At 48.3% G+C, this 22,279-nt stretch overlaps 1 protein-coding gene across 2 annotated transcripts; it reads right to left on the bottom strand.

The window, feature by feature from the left end:
* Positions 1 to 41: 41 nt before the first annotated feature.
* Positions 42 to 22,073, bottom strand: ell (elongation factor RNA polymerase II). 2 transcript variants are annotated; one of them, XM_077024548.1, is made up of 12 exons: positions 21,838 to 22,073; positions 14,564 to 14,608; positions 9,748 to 9,869; positions 7,683 to 7,846; positions 7,051 to 7,310; positions 6,589 to 6,713; positions 5,330 to 5,420; positions 3,618 to 4,218; positions 2,775 to 2,841; positions 2,420 to 2,591; positions 2,064 to 2,108; positions 42 to 1,977 (listed from the first exon to the last, which is right to left on the bottom strand). In XM_077024548.1, the coding sequence occupies exons 1-12, from the start codon at positions 22,030 to 22,032 to the stop codon at positions 1,861 to 1,863; spliced, it is 2,004 nt and encodes a 667-aa protein (XP_076880663.1). In that variant the 5' UTR covers positions 22,033 to 22,073; the 3' UTR covers positions 42 to 1,860. The 2 variants fall into 2 exon arrangements, with proteins under 2 accessions (XP_076880663.1, XP_076880664.1); XM_077024549.1 differs by having other exon boundaries at positions 21,898 to 22,073.
* Positions 22,074 to 22,279: the final 206 nt, after the last annotated feature.

The raw sequence follows: 22,279 nt of genomic DNA, 5'->3' as shown, positions 1-22,279 counted from the left end.
GCTTTGTTTGGATCTGAATGCCCTTCAACAGCAGTATGACATTATGATGCAAGGACTGGTGGGCTTGCCTTTTTTTTTTTCTTTTCTTGAAAAACACGTTTCACAAAAGCATGCACTTACATGGACAAGGAAACGCTATCCTTGCAACAAAACCCAGGTAACAGTAATAGCAATAGGCTGTGCAAAGTGCAGAACTGTGATGTTTAAACATAAAAAGCTCAATATTAAAAACACAATAGATGCCCTGACAACAGATGAACCGTTTGTCGAGAGCTCTCTTGCACTGTTGGTTTCAAAAATCATTCTGTCTGAGGCTTTTCGGGGACAAAAATCACGTCATCTGAAGCTTTGTGTATAACCTTTACACGGATGCGATCAGAAGGCGAGTTTTGGCCGTAAGCGCCTCAGAGATCGGTCCCTCGGTGTTTAACAGTCATCTCAGAAACGCTGGAAAGGAGGCCAGACCATCTAGAGAACAGGGTCACCCGGAGATTACTGCATGTTTATGAATCATGATAGAAAAAGTCTAAGTTACACGTTTACCCAAAAATACAGTTAGAGTAAGCTCTACATTACCATCGGACTTAAAAAGGGCTGGTAAACAGAAGACAGTAGCACTGAGAGACAGTACGGTATCAGAAGCAGTTCTGCACACTGGGTGTCCCTCTCCGGGTGTCCCCGCGTGTGCGCGTGCCCGAGGTACTTTAAAGGGATACAATCTTGTCTGTTTGAGGGAGGAATAGGACCTTAATGAAAGAGGCCAGAGCCCAGCACAGCAGTCAGGATGCTGCTGTGTCTGTAGTACTAGGCCTCTGCATAACTGAAGGCGGAGGGCAGCTCTGCGACCCTGCCTGGCCTCTTTGCTTAGTCTAGCTGGCTGGAACACCAGCGGGAGGATGTGAACGCCGGGGCCACGCCCACCCCTGGCACGGAGGGCGTGGCCAAGCGTGCGCTTCAGCACAGCTCTAGTTTGCCGGTACGGAAGCTGGCTAAGCTTCTGCAGATACCACTCTCCCTCTTGTAGGCATGTAATACACATCCATTGCACATGAGATACCGGTATAACACTGCACACAATGTAAGAAATGGCTAAGCTGTCTTGGTCAAATACGTACAGGGGAAACCTCTGCATAAGAAAGAGAATAAACTATGCAAACTATGCACCTGAAAAACAAGGCAGCATTTGCATAAAATACTTTTTTTTTCGTGTTTTTTTTTTTTTTGATAGATTGATAGGGGGGGAAAAATCATACTGAGGAGTGTACAAGATCTGGTATAACCCCAGAAAAATAAAATAAATAAAAAAAAAAAACAAAATATAAGTACCTTCCATTTAATTGATAGAGAAATAATAAATCTTTATCTTTTTTTGTACTAAACAAAGGAGGAGGAGCCGTGTTGAGCGAACTATGCATCAGTGTTGCTCGTCCCTGTTCAGCGCGTGAGGGCCGGACTGGTGGCGAGCTCCCCAAGGCCGAGACTCCTCTTCTGCTCACTGGGGGAGGCCTGTGTGCTTTTGAGAAAGGGCAGCAGAGAGCAGAGGCCCCACAAGGCTTTTCCCATATGCAGTGTATCAACACAGGGAGGCGTGGCCACATTTGCCAAAAGAACCAACCCCACCCCCAAAAACAGAAAGAAAAAAAGAACTCAGTTTGTATTGCCCTCACTAGAGAGCTTGGCCCCCTCCATGAGGGGAAAATACTTCTTTACGTGGCATTTTACATTAGAGCAACTTTTATTTTAGAGCAAGCCAAAAAAAAAGGATAAAGAAAAAAATATATATCCTACAAATCCAGAGTTTCTCTCTCGTTGTTTCCAGAAGAGAAAGAAAAAAGAAAAAAAATATTTTACACAACATGGTTAGTGCCAGTTTTGAAGCTGTTTCTGATCATATTCTGCTATAAGTTTCTTTATATGTGCCAGTTTGTTGTGGAGATATTCACAGCGGTTCCTCTCTTGGCTATAGTCAGGGTTAGTCTGAGGAAAGAGGAAACAATGATGAATATTTTTCCTAGATGTATATTTAATGTATCTGTGTGGCGAGATGAGGCTTTACAGTGTACCTTTTTTATTTTGCGATACTCTTGAAGTATCTGATTGTGGATTGTCTGTGAATAGAGAAACAATTATGAAAACATATTTGTGAATGTCAATTACACTTCACCTAAATACATAGATATACATGCACATAAAGGCACCCTAACCGAACACATTAGGACAATTGGATAATTAGACCAATTATCACTTTGCCAAAGCAATGCCTAATTATACTGTACTGCACAAAAGCAGAGATAACCTGTTGGGGTCTGTGCAATATGGCCATAAACAGCTAGCTTGTTTTACCGCTCAAGACGGTGTAGAAACGCTTAGCTCCAAAGTCGTGCGCACGTATCGAACTAGCGTGGAGCTCGCCGGTCACCTTGTACTTATCGGTGCCCTGCTGGAGCTGTCGGAGCTGAGCGTCCAGCACGGTGAACTGCCGTGTGATGCCCTCTATCCGCGCGTGCAGGCCCCGGTACTCGCTGTACTCGCTGTTGAAGTCATTCTTGTAGCTCTGACGCTGCTCTTGGGAGCCGATGGCCATGTACTTCCTGCTCACGTGTGCAGGACAGGGAGGGCGACGCCACGATCGAGCACGACAGGCGGTTCCGAAGTGAAACAAACAAAATAAATAAACACACACACACACAAAAACTACGAAGGCTACGCTTTAGCCACTGATGTCAAAATCTGCACAGTATTTGAACGACGCATCGAGATCGAGCGGTGCTTACGATAAATAGTCGGCAGTCTCGGACGAAGAAGCGGAAATACTGGAGCTGCCGCACATTCCGTTTAGATCTGAAGGGAAACACGAGAGGTAAACGAGGGTACAAGGACTGGACAAGAGACCTGGACAGATGAGAGGAACACGGGACGCTACAGACGAGTGCTTGGTACCAAACACCTGGAAGCACGTTGCCAGACATTTAGGAGAACAAATTTAAGAAAGTATTTGAAACATCTGTCAAGCAGCTTGGTAGATGTGCACATTGATTTAATGGGAAAGTAAAGAGGAGACAGAGGATAAAGTTTTTATCATTTAGTGATAAGGTTATTCACTTTAAAACCTTTACACGGGTTCCGTCTCATGCCACATGTGACAAAAATGATAAAGGACAGAAAACAGGTTGCAGGAATACAGGTAGGAATCCTGTATACATGCAAGAAGTCATCTGTATCCCACAAAGGTTTTCCGTTTTCTCTATATGAAAAGTTTCAATTTCACCCAAATGGCCGATCATTGGTCGTATTTATCCAGGTGTGCAGCTTTCTCTATTTTTCTGTGAAAGGGGAACAGTGGGACTTTTACATGAGGGTAGAAATAGTGGTAAAAACCCTGTAAAACAAGCCGAGGCTTCTGGACTTTAGACTGCAATTAGATTCCTAGGTTTTCTTTAAAAATAAATATGGAAATATATTTATATGAATTTCAAACGATGTTTGATATATACAGCTAAAAATTCATAAAAGGAACACATTAAAAGAAACAATGCAAAAGCTAATAACCCTCGGTGCCTCTCCGTCTACTCCTGCACCCGACACTGCATTCTTTAAGGACGAGCAGGGGTGTGTACCTGTGCTTTTGTGTGGAATACTGCTCCGGCTCAAGTCGGGACACGTCGTGACCTCACACTGCTTCCTAGGCTCCGAGCCTCCGCTCTCCCCTCCGCTCCGCTCCCTCTTGACTCCCCGCTCTCTGTCCCTGTCTTTCTCCTTGGACTTGTCTTTGTCCTTGTGTTTTTTGGACTTTTTCTTGGACTTGCCGTGCAAGGAGGGCGAGCTGCTCCGGGTCTGGGGTCCGGCCGTGCTGGCGCGGCCCGGAGACGAGCAGACCGGGCCGCTCGGCGTCTGGGTGGAGCTCGCGGCCGCCGGCGCGGGCGGGTGGCTAAGCCGCTCCGACACCGCCGCTTCCGGGCCCTCACAGTCCCGCCCGTTGTGGCTAGAGTCGTTGCTGACGTCCGACAGCGGGTCGAAAGGCCCGTGGAGGTCCGGGAGCGGCAGAGGCACGACAGAAGAGCTCTCGGCCACGGCCGGCGCCGTCTGAGAGCCGGACGAGTCCTTCCCGTTAGAGGAAGTTAGCTTGCCGTTGATGGGGCCAGCGACCTTGCTGACGAGATGTGATATTCGGGGCTTCTTGTTGGCCAGGGGGTCAATGAAGTCTACAGCAGACCTTTTCTGTAGAAACGAAATAAGGCCACGAAGGTTTGAATAAGGCTTGAAGGTGACCTCAACAGCAAAGAACCCCAAACTGAAAAGGTCCGTATACATAGTGGAACTATGGCCCCCACAGCAGTAGTTCACCAGCCTCAGAACCAGTTTGGATTCACACATACTCAGTGACTCCGTGTTAAACATCACCAGGTGCTTGCAGTATGCACCAATTACCAGAAATTCTGAAAACCACCAAAACACCCGTTTAAATGACCTAATTTTTCCATTAACTAACATTTTTGTGGACTTAAATTTCACTAAATATCAAATCAATGGCTGAACATTGACCTCCATTCCTAAAATCGCGATCACAGCCGATGGGCGTAGTTATACAAGTGTGTGGCTTGTTTGCAAGTTGCATGTTTGCAGCTAAGCTCCAGAATTTGGGGGGATGGTCACTGCTTATCACTTGCTGCTTCACCCCCCAATTAAAATGCGCAGCGAGATGAAACCCAGCCACAAAAGGAGGCGGGGTGAAGGCCAGGCCAGCGTCCGATTGGCCACGGGAGCTTCGCATGGGGAAGCCGCAGTGGTATTTACCACGAAGAAGATGGGTCATGACATATAATCTACACCAACAACAGATGCCGTGGCCCTATGGCCGAGAAACTCCGGGTCAAATCAGCAGTCAGGAAAACAGTAAACATGCATTTTGCAACCAAATCAGTTTGACCCAGAAACCCTGGATTATAACAGGCGCGTGCGCACACATACGAAATACGTAGAGGGTTTGTAGAGGGTTGCAAGATTTATGATCAAACTGGTAAACCTGATGTGATCCATTTCCACTTAACAGAAAAAAATGTTAACACTAAACACACAAAAAATACATTTTATAACTGTATAAAACCTTAAAAACCAGGTAAAATAAAAACAAAAAAAATTCAGTGTCAGTTACGGCATCCTGTTTTGACAGCAGATTTGCGAAGATTTACTCGCTTAACCTGCCCTCCTACAAACCCGTTCTCCTACCGGCTCCTGAACCACGGTGCGTTGAGGCACCAGATGGGAGTTCTGCAGCGTACGTGTGGCGCTGCGGGGGAGGGGAGGCGGGGCGGGAGTGCCGCAGGCTGACCTGGGAGGGAGAGCTGTTGGCCGGCTCCTTGTGCGGGCTGCCCGGCCCGTCCCCGGGGGTTGGAGCGCTGCTCTGGGCCTTGCACAGTTTCCTGTGGAGACAAGAATCACATCAGAGGAGAGCACCGTATGACACGCCCACGGAAACTCTTATTTGTTACGATACGTGCCAAACAGACAGAGCAGGCAGGACACGGCTGGGTTACGTAAAGTGTACCGGAAACGGTTTGGAACGAGCGACTGGCTTTAGTAACGACAGATGATGCGGAGCAAGTTCGACGCAGACCTTAGCAAAGCGGCACGAGCTGCTTCACTTTGGCTTTGCACAATCGACGTTTATCTGCTAACCAAGGCCGCCAAAAGGTTCTTGAGCAGCTAACCACGTGTAGCCGTCAGAAACGATTAAACGAAATCATCCGGGTCGACCCCTTCACGCTTTCACATACGCACACACACGCTTTCGCTTTCACGTGCGGAACACATGCAGTGCGCAGCTTTGAGTCATTAGCGGTTCTGAGCCAGGGCTTTGGTTTTTGTTTTTTTTACGCCAGTGACTCACAGACGAATGGGGTGACGTCATAAAGTGACCGGCTCCGTCAGCAGGGGGCAGAGAGAGACACCGAGAACTCAAGTGTTCGGGGGAGGGGTGAGGGAGGGGGGGGTATGGGGCAGGTAGGTGAGCAGTAGCCGCCACGGTGGTGGTGGTGCAGGTGCGTGGACCTTGGAGTTGTGCCGCCCACACGCGCTCGGAGCAGCGTGTGCCGGAGCAGGGCTGCGTCACAGCTCTCCCGGGCCGCTCCTGCATGACGGCCTCGGATTCGAACGCTTGCGTGCGTATCGACTCGACACGAAAAGTGGCGTTTGCTGATAAGCGCAAGCCCAGGGTTCAAAGTGCAGCCCAGATGCGCAATGCGATCCGCTCACGTTGGGAGAGACGCCTCGGACCGGTGTTTTGAAACGGCAGCTGGAACACGGCGCACTGCAACGTGCACTAAATTTAGCAGTGAAGGAAAGGACTTTAGCTTGGACTAACCGCCTCCCCTACTGAGACACACAATCCTTCAACCTACCACGAGAGGGAAGAGGGGGGGGGAACTAAACGTGACAGGAAAGAGGCGGCGTTGGGACAAGAGAAGATCTAACCAGCCGTGTGAGAAAAGGTGAAACGCAGAGACGAGCGAGACCTGCGCAAACGGCGTGAACTCGACGCAGGCACACGCTCCGCTTCCGAGACGCCGATCAGATCTGAGCGCAGCTTACCGTACAAGAATGCGTTTCAGGATCTGCTGGTCCACCTCGGTGTAGCCGGGCCAGTCCTTCTGCACTTCCTTAAACAAACAGTCCTTCAACGTGTAGGTGTTGTCTTTGCTATTCAGGTTAGCCACCTACAGCCAGGGGAAAAAACAGTCCGTCATGCACTCAAAATAGAAAACAAAACACTTCAACACCAAATGTACATCAAACTGGAGTACCGGGGAACCTATAGTGAACCGAGTGTCTCTGGGACAATTTTATACATCCTCCACACAGACATGATTTACCATGTGTGTGAAAGCAACTCTGTTGCAGATCACAGAGAAAGGCTTCACTTTATGCTTACAAGGTTGGTTTAACCCACACATCATTTCTAATGCATATTGGCGTCCTTGTGCAGGCAAGGCTTTCCCCGGGCGCAGTTACCCAGTTACCTGTGTGTGTGTGTGTGTGTGTGTGTGTGTCCACCTGTTGCAGGAGGCCGTCCAGTGTGTCCTTGTCGTGTGCGGAGAGGCTGTCCTTGGTGAGGCGCACCAGCAGCTCAGGTTTGCGGTAGGGCTTAAGGGCCAGCAGGTGGAGCAGTCGCTCGCGCAGCGGCCGACCCGGTACCGGCCGGCCTGGCCCCGCGCTCTTCTTCTGGCTGCCGGGGATGACGGGCCTCGAGGTGCGGCGCGAGGGCGCCACGTCAGACAGTGCCGGCGGAGGCTTCCGGATCTGCACGCGCTTGCCTGCCAGGGGGAGAGAGCGGGTCAGCACTGCCGGTCGGGCCGGAGCTCGGCTTGTCCGTTTTGGGTTTTTAGGCAAACCACCACACAGTATCTGGGCACGAGATTGGGCCCCGAGGCCACGTTCTAAGGTTCTGAACATAATGCCAGCAGCTCCAACGCACGCACCGTGGCACGGCTGATCCGGCAGCAGACGTTCAGCACCGGCTCGGCTCGCTAGCACATATTTTTGGGCGGCGCTTGGGCAGTTTTACATCATAAATAATGCAGCGTGGACAAGTTAAGAGTCACATGGAGGCAGCGATCTGTTCCTGACGCACACTCACCCACACACAGCACCAGCCGCACCAGCCCAAGCCCCCGGGCACGACTTACCAACGTATCGGCCGCCGGGCTTGATGACGATGGCGGAGCGGCTGCGGGTCTCCTCCTCGGCCTGGGCCATGCTCTGCCGGGCCTTCTGGTAGGAGTCATCGGTGGCGCACACGGTGATCTTGTCCTGGATCCCCCCCAGGCAGTCCAGCTGTATGCTGCCTTCACTGGGACAAGACAGGCGCGGGCACGTTACCAGGGACCTGCTCCCCGCTCACAAAACAAAAGGCCTGCGAGGACAAGAGGCCTGACCCCCCAACCCCATTGTACTGCCCCCATGATGACGCGGGCACAGATCTCTCAATATCACTAATACAGTTGACTGTACGTATGATAATACAAATAATCTGATATTCAGTACATACTTATTAGTCTGATCAATTAGGACACATAGCCTAACATTTAAATGCTACGCTTAGACATGCACTACTCAAAAAGTTAGGGGCGTTTCAGGTGAAATTTCAAGAGGAACCCAAAATTCCCTCTAACCTTTACAGGTGAACTTAATGTTCAATGTTTCAGTACCTTTTGCACACCTTGACGGTCTACAAACAGCAAAATGCACAACAGGTTTTTGATGCACGATTTAAATAGTCCTCCTCACCACGCTGTTCACATTCTGACATCATGAGAAAGATGACACCTAACGACTGATCAACAGAACCTCGAGACTGCGAGGCTTCAAACAGGATGTTCTCAGATGGAAGTGTCAGCAGCAGGGTGTAACGGAGATACAGAGACCGGAAGAGTCGCAGAAAAGCACAGAAGTGGACGTCCCACGCAGACGACCCACGCAGACGACCCACGCAGACGACCCACGCAGACGACCGGATCATCGTGAACAGTGCCCTACGGATCCGGATGATGAATGCCACACGATTCCGGGCACATTTAAGGGAGTCGAGAGTGTCAGACCATCCAAAACTATTTACCTCAGTGTGGCCGGCGTACTAGACGACCACAGCACCAAGCACAGATGTCATGGTCTTGAATGGGCCAGCGAGGATTCATGCCAGATGAGGGACCAGTGTGCCTCAGTGCTGTTCACTGATGAAAGTCTATTAAGGCTGAGCGCAAAATGATTGCCGCCAACGGTTTTGGAGACGACAAGGACACAAGTTGTCACCAGACGAGCGGTGATGGTGGTGGTGGTGGTTAGTGTGGGTAGGTGTGTCTAGTCAATACAGAACTGCCCTACACTTTGTGACCAGCCCATACTACTTGCATCATTAATCCAATCATTGTGCCTCTGCTTGAACACCACGGGCCTAATTTCATCTTCATGGACAACAACGCTCCAGCTCATCAAGGTCGCGTCATTAGGAAACAGCTGCTGGAGACTGGGGTCTCTCGTGTGGAGCGGCCTGCACTTTCTCCTGACCTGAACCCCACAGAAAACCTGTGGGAGCAGCGGAGTCACGGTGCAGGAGCACGTAATTCTGTACCCCAGAACCTCAAAGACCTGAGGGTCCTTCAAGAAGAGCAGGGTACCAGGCCTCAGTGGACATAAGTCCACTTGTCAACAGCATGAGACGTAGTCAAGCTGTAATTGATGCACAAGGACACATGACAAGTTATTGAAACATTGACACTTCTGTTGGTGGTGAACCCACCACTGTTGGCTTTTGTTTTAATACATTGTTTGAGATGAGGAATCACCATTCCACCAATCGCGCTGTAGAAGACGCCGGCACCCGGGAGTCCGAGATGGGCCTGCGCCGCCTCTTTGACCGCGGGCCAAACGAGACACTCAACGCTGGAGGGTCCGGGAGAGGGAGCGGAGTAGCAGATGGTGCCGTACTCACAGGGCTGCCATCATTACTGGGATTATCAAATCCCCCAAGCTAAATTATGTCACCTTCATCATCCTCATCCTCATCTTCACCACCACCTATGCTTCTGCTGAACATTTCTAGTCCAAACATTAAATAATGATGACAGTAACTTTAACCTCAGGCTGTTAGCTGGCTTTTTTTTTGTATTACTATTTGAAATGTATGTGGTCTTACAGAAAGGGGTGTGTGTTGAGGGTTAGGGCTACGGCAACAGTGTGTGTGAAGTGTCTTACCTTGTGATGTACTGCTGTATGCAGTTAAAGCTGCCCTGAGGGTTGTCTCTCCCCACATTGGACAAGTAGAACGCAAACGTTCGCAGCTCGTTCGGATTCTCGGAGCGTGGTATTGAGATTTTCTGGGGACATACGGAAGGACATTGAGCACAAACATGCTAACGGAGCCTGGAGCAGCTGCCCTGTGGGCCTGTAGTGTGTGCAGTCACGGGCAGTCTGTGTCTCTCCTGTACAGTGTGCAGTCACGGGCAGTCTGTGTCTCTCCTGTACAGTGTGCAGTCACGGGCAGTCTGTGTCTCTCCTGTACAGTGTGCAGTCACGGGCAGTCTGTGTCTCTCCTGGTGGTGCTTGAAGAAGCAGGCGGTCAACATCAAGGCCAATCCCAGCTGTGTTCTAAGAGGCCAGATCGATAAACCGTTAGCCAGTGTGTGACATTTCCTCAAAGCAGACAAAAAATAAATGTATAAAATATTTGTATGTATGTGCGAGAGGGTGTACGCAAGCGCTTGGTAAGAGGACACAGAATTGGTAATAAAGGTCAGGCATGTTTTTTTCTCCCCGATATATGACAAATTATAGGTCATTGGTGGACGTGAGTTTGACAAGCATGGCCTGTGTGTGTGTGTGTGTGTGCCCCCCAGGGCTTCTTCATAATCGCTGCTCAGCATTAACACAGCAGTCTGCTGTGCTGCTGCAGTCTCCCCCTCACCTCACAGGGGCCGTAAGGACACACCTGAGTCACCGACAACCGCCACCGTCCGACAGACACGGCACATAAACAATGGCGGGCTGGCGGCATACAGGGGCTCGGCCGCACGGTCTGGAGGTGCTGCGCAAACCGTGAGCTTCCCGAGAGCAGCGAACGCCGCACAGATGAACAATACTGCTGGAGTAACTAAGGAACTCCAGGGGATTCATGAACTAATACCATGGGGTTACAGGTCGCGCCAGTGAGCAGGGTGGTTTATAGGAGCCCTGGTGGACTCGGGGAGAAGACGACTGTCCGGTGCAGAAACGGGAAAGACAAGACCCTTGTTTGAAATGGAGGATCGCAGTGGTAGTAGCGGAGAACACAATAAGTCAGAGCCGCCCCCCTTCGTGCACTCAGACACCCGCACCGTCCCCGACACGCAGACAGAGACAGGAACGGCACGCACACGCACGACTCCGTCCTGCTCTCGGGCTGGGCTCTGTTTACCCAGAGAGGCTCACACGTGCGTGTGGCCCGCAGGTGGCCCACTATAAATAAACAGCGTGTCCGGGGCTGGTTCTCCTGCAGCTCGCGCTCACGTCTGAGACGAGGAGGGGTGGGTCAGCGACCTACAGGCGCCGACATGTTCCGCTCACAATCACAGAGTGGTGAGAAAAAAAAACCACAAAGAAAAAGTGAACATGTGCTTTAATATCCTTTATGACCAACATCTCCTTCCTTTCTAACGAAAAACAACTCAAAGCTTTACTTTTTGCGCACACGCACACGGAAATGCTCTCGAAGGAACAAGTGTCAAGAAAACCCACAGCCACAACATTTCGAAAGTATGAAATTGAGGATGCATGACGGGTAGTGCAAACTCAGGCCATTTCACCAGATCAGCTGCTCCTGCTGCTAACTGACGCTACATGCACGCAGTACAGGAATGACTAGCAGCACACGCCTGACACCACTTGTCCTTCTTCTCAAGAAAGTTCTGAGCCCCTGAAAAAGTTGCGTCTCTTATTCGGTCACTGAAATGTTGAAAGAACATGAAATGTTCTACCCATGTAGATGAAACACCACACCTAGTAATTCGACGGTTATGATGGTGCGGCCCGACTCTGAGAAGACCTCCTTGGAGCATGTCTAAGATCTCAACAGGTTAAATGTGATGGAGGATAATGTATCCGGCTGAAGTGGCTCTTGCTAATGACCAAGAGCAGCTTGTATGCATGAACAGAACGTACGATTCCACCACTGTATTAGTTCCACCACTGCTGCACTCGTGTGGTGCAGGTCACAACTCCCTACAGGTGCAGCGTGTTCACTCGGTCTCGACTACGTGGCTCTAGGCATGCGGCAGTACAACACGTCGATTGAGAAATTCATTGATAAGCCCCCTGCACCCCCCCCCCCCCTCCGTCCGCCAACGCTGTCGATGTCGCTAGTGATGCAGCGACACGGCTGGACAGATTGAGACACAGACCCGGCCTTCCTGCATGAGAACAACGCTGCTTTTCAGTTCCCCGCCGTTACACCTGTGAAGGGGCTTGCGTGCAGCCGTGCCCCCCCACAGACGGACTGAGCTGCCTGCAGAGTCTCCTCATATTCCCCCCTCATATTCCCCCATCACTACATATAAATGGCTAATAGAACACCTGCCAGATGTTTAGTGACACTTACAAATCACGTGTGATGAAGCGACAGGGCAAACGTGAGAAATAAACGCAGCTCAGTTCTTACGGGCTGAAAGGAACAAGGTGTTCAGCAGGAGGGATTTTAGCAGACAGCACTGTAAAAATAATCCAGCCATAACAAGTAACGCTATAGTAATGTTTGGTTATAGGTTGCCAGATCCTCCAAGTCCAACAAGTGTTCACTGTGACGGCCGACCACAATTCCTACTGCAGTGCAGTATTTAATCCGATTAGCACTTTAGTATTTAATCAGCTTAAATGGACCCAAATCAAATGACAAGATCACAAACTACAGGACGTTTCACAATTAACTGCAAAGAAGAGATGCACGATTGAAAATTAATGAACGTGCAATAATCCGATCACAAAACACTGATCGTTGTGTATAGTACGCACATTCTGCATATGTGAATCTCGTGCTAAAACTCTGCCGCACACCGCAGTAGAGGTGACGTGCACTTTACATGGACATTTATACCAACATGTCAGATGTCTTGCAAAAAAAAAAACAAAAAAACTTGCGAATAAAAACGCCAGAGACAAAACGATGGATGCAGCCGCACATTACTCAGCGAAGGACGTGGTGCGTTTGTAGAGTCAGAACCTGGATTACCACACTTGACCAGAGATAAGCTGCCTCGCAAACACTTTGCACAAAGTCCCTGAACTAGAAACCGAACGCAAGGCCGAAACGGGAGCTGACGTAGCTAAAGCACCAGCGACCCGAGGTCAAGCAGGACATCTGCACCTCACGTCAGCTCCACTTCTCCTTCCATCGGTGACGAATCTGACCCAAAAAGTCGGTTCTTGTGAGCATCGTGTGCCCCAGCCAAGCCCCCCCGGTTAATTTTGGTGCACAAGAGCGAGGAAATGTGAGCTAAACTAGTATTGCTTTTGCAATACTACAAAAGTGTTCGAAATACCTGTATTTGCTATAATTTAGAAACAATACTGTGGTGACCACACACAAACATTTATTATAAACCTATGTATCTTAAGCTATTTGTTAAAGAAACTTGATCCTTTTGTTCACTGGCATTCAATAACAGAAGTTTGCTTCAGTTATACGTTTGCTTGTATAAGTTTGCTTTTTAATAACGTCCTCATAATGTGATTGTGTGTGTCACTATTCGCTTTAAGCCTTAATTAATAGGAAATAATTACAAACCACAGTTGAAATTGCAAACGTGATGTGTGTTGCAATAAAATTGCTTCCGTACAGGACGCAATTTTCCGTCCTTTAAACCACTAAGGCTTTTCAATAACGTGTCGTAGGCCAGAGCGTGTCTGTCCACAGCAGCGCAGACTCGGGCGGAGGAGTGGGCGGAGCCTCTTCGCTCCTTATCTAGCACCTGTGGTGAGCTGCAGCCGCCTGCAGACGGAAGCGGTTCCTGAATGCACGGCCACGCAGGCGCACAGGACGTTAGTCAGGATAAACGGGCGCTGCGAAATCGCTGCAGCCGAGTTCCCTCCTCCGCCACGGGGAGGGCCATGAGCAACAAGTGTAGGCGGGTCCTGGAGAAGCCGGGCAGGGTGGCTAACGGTCACTAATGAACCCTGACATCAAGTTCGTTCTATCGGCATCAGTATGCCGACACTGCCTGAAGGTGTGTTTCTTCAATATACCCTCAGGGTTTTAAAACTACTGTATTCAAATATATTAATAATGACGACGACAAGGCAGGCAGACCAACCACATTCTTGCACACAGTAACGGCGCTGCCTTAACATTCCGCGGAATCTAGTGTGCTAGCATGCACGCCAGCGATAGTTACAGGTACGCTTGCAACAACCCGACGCACAAAGCTGTGACCGGTGGGGGTCCGCGACGACCTGGCCCCTCTGCTCCGCACCGACGCAGAGGCACAGGAGTGCGGAGTCTCGAGCGCATTGCGTTTAAGTCCGAAGTCGTCGGAAAGAAATCTATTCCAGCTGAAGGAAATCTATTCAGTGTACAGCGTGCAGTCAAGAGATCACAACCAGCGAACCAATTCTGCTTCCTTGATCGTTTTGTCTCTCTGCAATGCTGAACTAGCTTTGTCAAAACCCAGTTGAGTCTGTGTATCTCTAAAAGATTGTAATTGGAGTACCAAAGGAAAATGAAAACAATTTGAAACGGTTAAAACAATTTGAGAGACTGGTGGTAACGAGTAACGCAGTCACAAAAACTGACTAGGCCCGATTTGTAGTTATACCTCTAAGCTGCGGTAATTGTGGTTACATACTCTGCAGCAGAAAGTCATCTTGGGATATCGTCCCATTATCTACACTGACACGACCTACGATCATGAGGGGAACTCCTAACCAAGAACATCAGTTAAGTGTTCGAGTATTCATGACTCGCTGCTCTTACAGCAAATCAAGAATTGACATTAGTGAGGAACATTAAAACAAATGTGAAGTTGGACTTCAAGTGGACACTCACCCCTTGGTTTCCAGTGAATCGTATTAGCGGCTGACCAGACAGGCCCTGGGGAAGAGAGGAAAGATCACAGGTCAGGGGTCACATTAAGAGCATGGTAAAGAGCAGGCGTTAACCTACATGCCGTGAACAATGAAAATGCCCCAGAACTGCAGGTAGGCTCAGTAGTGGGCCGATCACCACGAGCTTTCAGAGGGTCACCAGTTAAGTGGAGGGTTCACGCTGGACGGAGATGTAATCTAAAAACGAATAACGAAGCACTGTGCTCTTAAAGCAAGCATCATCACAGAATTGGCCTGTGCAATATTAATATCCCAGTAGGCTGCAATATGCACTTGAGGCCTCATACAAGGTCCTTTTTTTCAAGCATTCTAACCAATCAGATGTCCCAGAGTGTGCTGTGGGTGTTTTGATGAATCAGTGTTCACAGGCTCAAACACACGTCATTTTGGTCGGAACACAGGTGGATTCACAATAGGCCTCAGCAGTACGTTCTTCACAAGACGCACCTCAATCGCAATACGGATGAACACGATCACAGTAGTGTTTCTGTCCATCGTGCAGGCATAGCTTTGATATGGACAACGTACTAGATTGTCCGTGGTTGGTTCCATTTTTGTCCATAATGTGCAACGCTGCTTCGGTGAACGTACGACAGACAAGTCAGGGTCAGGAGAGAAGGCACGACGAGGTTGGAAACGCTGGAGTCATGTTCGACATCACCCACCCTGCCTCCCTTTGAACGAACGTGATGATTCAGGACCGGGCCTTATCTGCTTACTTGCACTATTTTAATGAGCAGGCAGAAAAGGTGGCTGGCCGCGCAGAGATGGGCATATCACTAGCGCAGACGCAAATAGTGCGCTTTAAATTAGCGTGGTAGCACTGCGGTGCAGCGCGGGGCCGAGGTGTTGCCAACGGCACCATAAAAGCCACCGATAAGTTACTTTAGCTTTGGAACTAAACACCGTAGGGTGGGAGGACAGTGGAAGTACTGAAGACTGATCCGCAAAAGTTTTACGTTTGCTGCAGTAAACCCTAACTGCCCTAGTTGGGGGGTGGGGGTAATTAATGGTATTAATGGTAATTCCATGGAAACTTAAATTATTGTAATTTCATCTTCTGCCAAGATAGGTTAATGATGAAAAAACTAAGGTCTCTGTGTACAAGATACTCACATTGCTAATTCTGGGTACAGGATATTTCTACTGAAAATGTGAAGCCCTGGAACCTGGCCATGTACGCTGGCCTTGTACCAATAACAATACGTTTTCCCCAACTCATACTGTGTATAAACCCTTTCTTTAATCAACAGAAATGAACCATTCTAACTGAGGAGCACCAAATATTTTTCATAAAAAACAGGAGAGAAAAAAATGTAACTGTTAAAAATTATTCTTCAAAGTTTTCACCAGGCTAATGGAGACAGCACTGAGCTCTCTAATGTAAAGAGAAAGCATCGATCTTGGCCAGTCGCGCCCAGTCAAGCCCCATACAGATGCCCCCCTCTGAATGGGCTGCTGAGAGGTCACTATTCTCTGGGACTGGGGCCCAGAATGTTCCACAGGGCAAATCCCGGGACAGAGCAGGTATCCTGACTGCTGCTCATGGGTGGCACTATGGTGCTCGTGCCACAGAGGAACCAAGCAGAACTCGTGGAGGCCCAAAACGTCCCACCACAACTAACAATGTGTCCGTTAGCAGGAGTGAAAGTAATGGTAACTAACTGGGTCAAAAAAAAATCATTATACCACATAAAGGAAACTACAGAGATCAGAGCATAATCAACATAGAACAAGTGATCCTCATCAACAAAGGTAGATACCATTTAATAAAAGCACTGGCATTACAGTGTACTGCCAAGTCCTCTCTAATGGCACTTCAAATAAAATATAAAATACTGCTACAATAGTCATCTCCCATTGAAATAAAAAGGGCCTCAATAGTTTGTGTGCATTATATAATCTCTGAAAATAAAAACATGACCTTCAAAACCAGAAAATGAACACAGTTCAAAATCCTCCAACTCAGGTTTTGGGAGAAGAATCCCTCCAGCCCTTGCACCCACACAACAGGTCCGAGTGGCCGAGACCACGACCCACCTCGCTCGGAGCAGCCCTGCATCTGAGAGAGAGGCACTAGAACACAGATAGAACAGAGAGAGAGAGAGAGAGAGAGAGAGAGAGAGAGAGAGAGAGAGAGACAGAGAGAGAGAGAGACAGAGAGAGAGAGAGACAGAGAGAGAGAGAGACAGAGAGAGAGAGAGACAGAGAGAGAGAGACAGAGAGAGACAGAGAGAGACAGAGACAGACAGAGAGAGAGAGACAGAGAGAGAGAGACAGAGACAGAGAGAGAGAGAGAGAGAGACAGAGAGACAGAGAGAGAGACAGAGACAGAGAGAGAGAGAGAGACAGAGACAGAGAGAGAGACAGAGACAGAGAGAGAGACAGAGACAGAGAGAGAGACAGAGAGAGAGACAGAGACAGAGACAGAGAGAGGCACTATAACAGAGACAACAAGGCGCACACGGCCTATTTCCAACAGACACTCATTTCAGCCGTGGCGACCGGACGAGCGGAGAGCACGCCCAGGACCCAGCAGGCTCGTGTTGGTGGGCGAGTGGGTGAGGGGCAGCAAACGGCCTGTACCTGGTGCAGTGGCCGCCCGCTCGCTCTGACCACCGCGTGACTTCACTGAGAGCAGGTCTGGGAGGAGGAGTGTTCCCTTTACCTGGAAGCTGCAGGCTCCTCACTCATAGTAGCAACACACTGAAGAACACCTCAGTGCCCATAGCTTTAAGCACGACCATGGGAGTTTGGTAGCAAATCTGAAACTAGAAAGTTGGCCTGCTACATCAGTAAAATGTACAGCTACTATTGATACTACTAGATTTTCCAGCTAATATATTGTGATTTGATTAGCATATTATAGAATTAAGGGAATGGAGAACCTATTTCTATAAAACACAAAAGATTTCTATAAAACACCAAGCATTTATTTAACAGAAAAGGCCTCTGGGTTCTCCCTGAAGCAGCTGTTAACTTGCTGTACATGGTTAAGGCGTTTGGCAGGTTAAGTATCCATCTAAGCACACGGAGTGTTGCTTCGGAAAATTTGGTACATCTCACCATTCCAGTGTGAATTCAGTTCCAGCACGGACACCAAGTTATGCATCGAAAACGTGTCCGATTGGTCGCAGGAATTGTTCTTTAACGGTGGACACTCACTTGATGTACATACACACGTTACACACAGATTCTGGGCAGACCGCAGTGTACAGGAATAAAGGCGGCGTGCAGTTGCGGGCCAGGAATACACAGCCTCGGTCTCAGACGCGGGTGTGTGTGGGTCAGGCCCTGCGCCAGCACCACCCCGGAGCCCAGCTACAACTCCCACGGTGCGGCGGGCAGGACCGGCCACACGCTCTTCTCCCCAACAGGCTGCGACTTCAGGAATGCGACTTCAAAACTCTCGCTGCCTGAATCCAAGAATAACCTGGGCGACACTTCACCCAGTGGCTGAGCTGACAGCTAGGCCAGGGTGCGGAAAAGCCATCAGCTGATTCCTCCGGCTTCCTACCCAAACGCGTGAGAGAAAGCTCGTTAGCGTTTCTACAGTCACACTTCATACAGCACAGCCCCCCAGCTGCATGAAACACCCCTGTCCCACCAGGGCCGGAAATTTAACTCTGCCAATTCCAGCGTAATGAAATCACAAATTAAAGTGTGCGAGCTCTTAACAGCTTGAAGCAATTGAATTCTGAATGCTGAAATTATCTATTCACATACAAAAACGCCTCAATTTGCCACTGCTAAGTGATGGAAATTATTTATATTTCAGAGTCATCTTCTCTCACAGATAACAAAACATTGGCTGACAATGTAAACAGAAAACAGGCTCCCGATTGCTAATGCGAGAGTGCAGATACGTGTGTGTGTGTGTGTGAGCCAGCGCTCAGGAGACGTGTGCTCCCCCTCTCACACACTTCAGCTTGGCCAGCCCCACCCCACCCTCACCCCACCCTACCCTTTTGACCGTCCCAGATTTTCCAACTGTGATCACACTGAATAGCGTGCACAGCCTCAACGTTCATTCGGCCTCAGACTGAACGGACTATTGACGCAGAAAGCCTTTGTGTCAATAACGGTTTCAATAATTAATCAAGGGTTTAAATCCTTCTATTTTGCCACAGTTGCCTTAGACTCCCTCGGACTGCACCGGCAGTAGATAATATTAAAATGTTCAAATAGATTTTGAGCAGAACTTGTAAATACAAATGTATTTAAAAAGGTGTATAGAAAAGAAATACTATTTGCATAATAGGGAACCAGTAAACAATCACAACCAGTAGCTCTTGTACTGGTTGTACTGGTAGTACTGGGGTTAGCCTTGGTTGTAACGCAGTAATCGACGTGCTGAAGGACTCCAGCCTTCATTCCGTTCTCCGGAAATTTAGGCTCAACATCTGAACTTGTTGAATCACGTGGGGAATCCAGCGCGTGTTTATGATTCCCACGGGCTCGTCGTGAATGTCAGCGCAAACTACAAGACTATGCAAAGCGCCAAATAATAATTAGCTGTACAATGTTCAGGCATTTGGACATACATGCTAATCTTGGCAGATCGTGAAAGAAGTTCCCCATCTGATGAGGGTGGCTACCAATATTGGGTTCTCGTCGACAACCTCCACACACCGTCCGTGCGATTTCACCAATCGTTTATTGCCAAATCGCCTTTGGAAGTTGAAGTTTGATGAACCGATAAAACTGAAGTCTCAGTGATTCCCCTGGTAAGTCACAGCTCCTCTGTGTTATGAGCAGAGCCACAGGTGAAGCAGTTAAAGCTCAGTAATTCTGCAAGCTAGTTCACGAAGACAGAAAACAGAACAAAAAACACACTTCCTTCACCCACTTCAACATCTTTTCGGAACTCACATGCCATGTGCCATGTTAAGGCCAAAAAACACAGACACATTACATTGGTGACAACAGTGCACTCTCCCTCTGTGTAAAGCAACCTGGAGCTCCAGTAAACTCCCCATCAGTGTCAACACTGTCATTACGTCGCTGCTCACTATAGCAAGCAAGTCCTTATCCATATTTAACCAAACCTGTCAATCACTCGTAAGTAAATGTAGACTGCTGCCCACCACTTCATTCAGATTTTTCCAGCCATGGACAGCACTTAGTTGGCACGCAGTCGGCCCTCTCGCTGCGCCAGTCAAAGTGGCTTCACGCATGTTTTAATCGAGTCTGGCTGCTTCCGACGCATTTTCTTGTGGTCTTGTGGTCTGCACACACACACACACCCACACCCACACAAACCAGCAGCATGCTACCACTTGAGGGACTGTGTTGCACTGATGAAAACTCCTTTAAAACAAGCAATTCCTTGTGAACTCTCCCTTGGATATGCTTGTGCTCATTTGGACTATTTAAGGAAATAAGATGCAATACAAAATAGCAACTGCTCACTTTATATTAGTTTATGTCGCAACACGACTTGTTACCAACTGTGGCTGACCTGCAGTTTCCACCAGGTCTGGCCACAAATGAAACTCCGCCCCCCCACATGGCTTCCAGCAAAGGCAACGCTCAACATTTAACGGCTCTGTTCAAAGTGGACACAGGAAATCCAAACGTTCTCTTCATGCAATAAAGTGCAAATATGCTCGACCGACGAGTACGTGGTTATGACGAGCCATGCCTATTCATCATCACGCGGCCGATGATCGAAGCGTCTGCACAACGCAGCTTACTTCAGACCTGGTGGCGAACATTTCTACGCTCTCCTCTCGCGTCCTATAAATACACACATGCTCACTTGCAAAGTCAAGTCACCCTCCCATGGTGTCATGTGTTCAACCCATGCTTCACAGTCACACAGGATTCCCACTGTCATTCTGTTGACTCCATAAAAATGACAATGTGACTTTGGCAGACGTACAGATCAACACTGTTATACAGGTGTAAACTTAGTAGCCTAGTTTAATTTCCTGTTCCTCAGATATACTTGGATTACGGGCGAAGAACACCACGCACAACCGAGCTATGACTGACTTCACTGTGTCTCAGACACAATGAATCATTCAAAGCAGCAAATTACCCAGCTCTGAACACACTTAAGATTCAACATCAAATCATAACTGAAAGCTGTCCACCAGTGCATGCGTGTCGGCTATAGTGTGGGTTCCCCACTGTTAAAACGAAAGGATGATGGTCTGGGAATTTCCTGCATTGATAGAATTCTACACCTTTACAGCTATTACGAGCCTCTGATAAGTTCTGATTCTGTCTAACTGGGATATAGGCCTAGCTAAAGCATTAACAAATGTAACCCTCTCCTTCACCCCCCAAACAAAAAAGCACAAAAAACCCCCTTGTTCACCGCTTTTCAGCGGCACACAATTCAGCACCATTTGCAATCAACGATGGAGTTACCTTTATCTATAACCTTCCAAAAGGGGGAAGGAAATCTGAGATTATGATTTCTTGTGAGACCATTATACCATATGAATACCACAGGAAATCACAAAGTGTTAATCACTTACATATAACGATGCTCTGCTTCACCTGTCAGTATCTCGAAAACACATTGAGTAATAAATCCAACCTCTCCAACACTGTTTGTTAAATCAAATAAGTTTACTGACCTCAGTTAGACAAGTAGATAACTGGGCTATTTAAAAGTGATAAGCCCTGATGTCTTTTTAAAAACCTGGCGTAGTGAACGAGCTAGCTTAGGGACCCGGAAAATAATGCGATAAACTATTATGCTTGTTGATGAGATGAACAAGTTAACGGTTTGAGAACATGCCAACCAAGAAAAGCAAAAAAAGACTTGGTGGAGATATATCAATTTTAAAATGTTGAGGCCAACTGGGCAAATTTTAGGCAAGTTAGCCAGCGATAGCTAACTTTGCTGACCAACAAACTAGGCAGCTGGCTAGCACGACCAGGTATCATGGGCTCGACACTTAGGACCATTTATTTTAGCGTTTAGAGACCTAGCTAGCTATGCTAGAGAGATGGTATTACTTATCTAAAGAAATACTCTTTTCTGTTCTGATATCTCCTCACATCGCCTTCAATGGCTTTGAAGACTCGACAAGGCAAGGCTGAATAACTTCAGTAATCGATTCGACATGGAAGATAAAGCTTCAACTCAATTATTCAGTTAAGTAAATTGTTAGCTAGTAGACACTAGTATATGAGGGATGAGCCGCTAGCTCGCGAGACGCTGTGGTGATAGCGCGAGCTAGCTACTGCAGTATTTACCTCACAGCTACGAAAACAGGTAGCCAATTGTTCTCGCTCGAAACGAACTCCAGACTTTACCTTGCTGCTCTGGTAATCTTCAAACGCTCTCAGAGCGCTGTCAGTAAGTTTGACGTGAAAGACGGAGACGTTGGTGCCGTTGCTCACTCTTCCACAGGACAGCCCGTAACACTGCTCCTCCTTCAACGCCGCCATCTTGCTACCGTTTCGTCCACGCTCGCGCACTTCGGCGTAAACGCAACAAACCTCTGTTGGGCTTTTAATGAATATTCATGAGACGTACGTTGCGCGGTGGGCGTGACTTCAACGTAGCCTAGTTCTCTACACTGGGAAACGCTATTGTCAAAAAAAAAAAACACACACACACGACCATGACATTTTGCTGAAATTATTACTTATTTTTACCCGAGGATCAATGATCTCAGATAATATAAGGTACCAA

The sequence above is a fragment of the Brachyhypopomus gauderio genome, chromosome 12 (assembly GCF_052324685.1).
Source record: "Brachyhypopomus gauderio isolate BG-103 chromosome 12, BGAUD_0.2, whole genome shotgun sequence".
NCBI lineage: Eukaryota > Metazoa > Chordata > Actinopteri > Gymnotiformes > Hypopomidae > Brachyhypopomus > Brachyhypopomus gauderio.
Note: the sequence above shows the minus strand (reverse complement) of the source record. Positions and strands in the feature narration are given on the sequence as shown.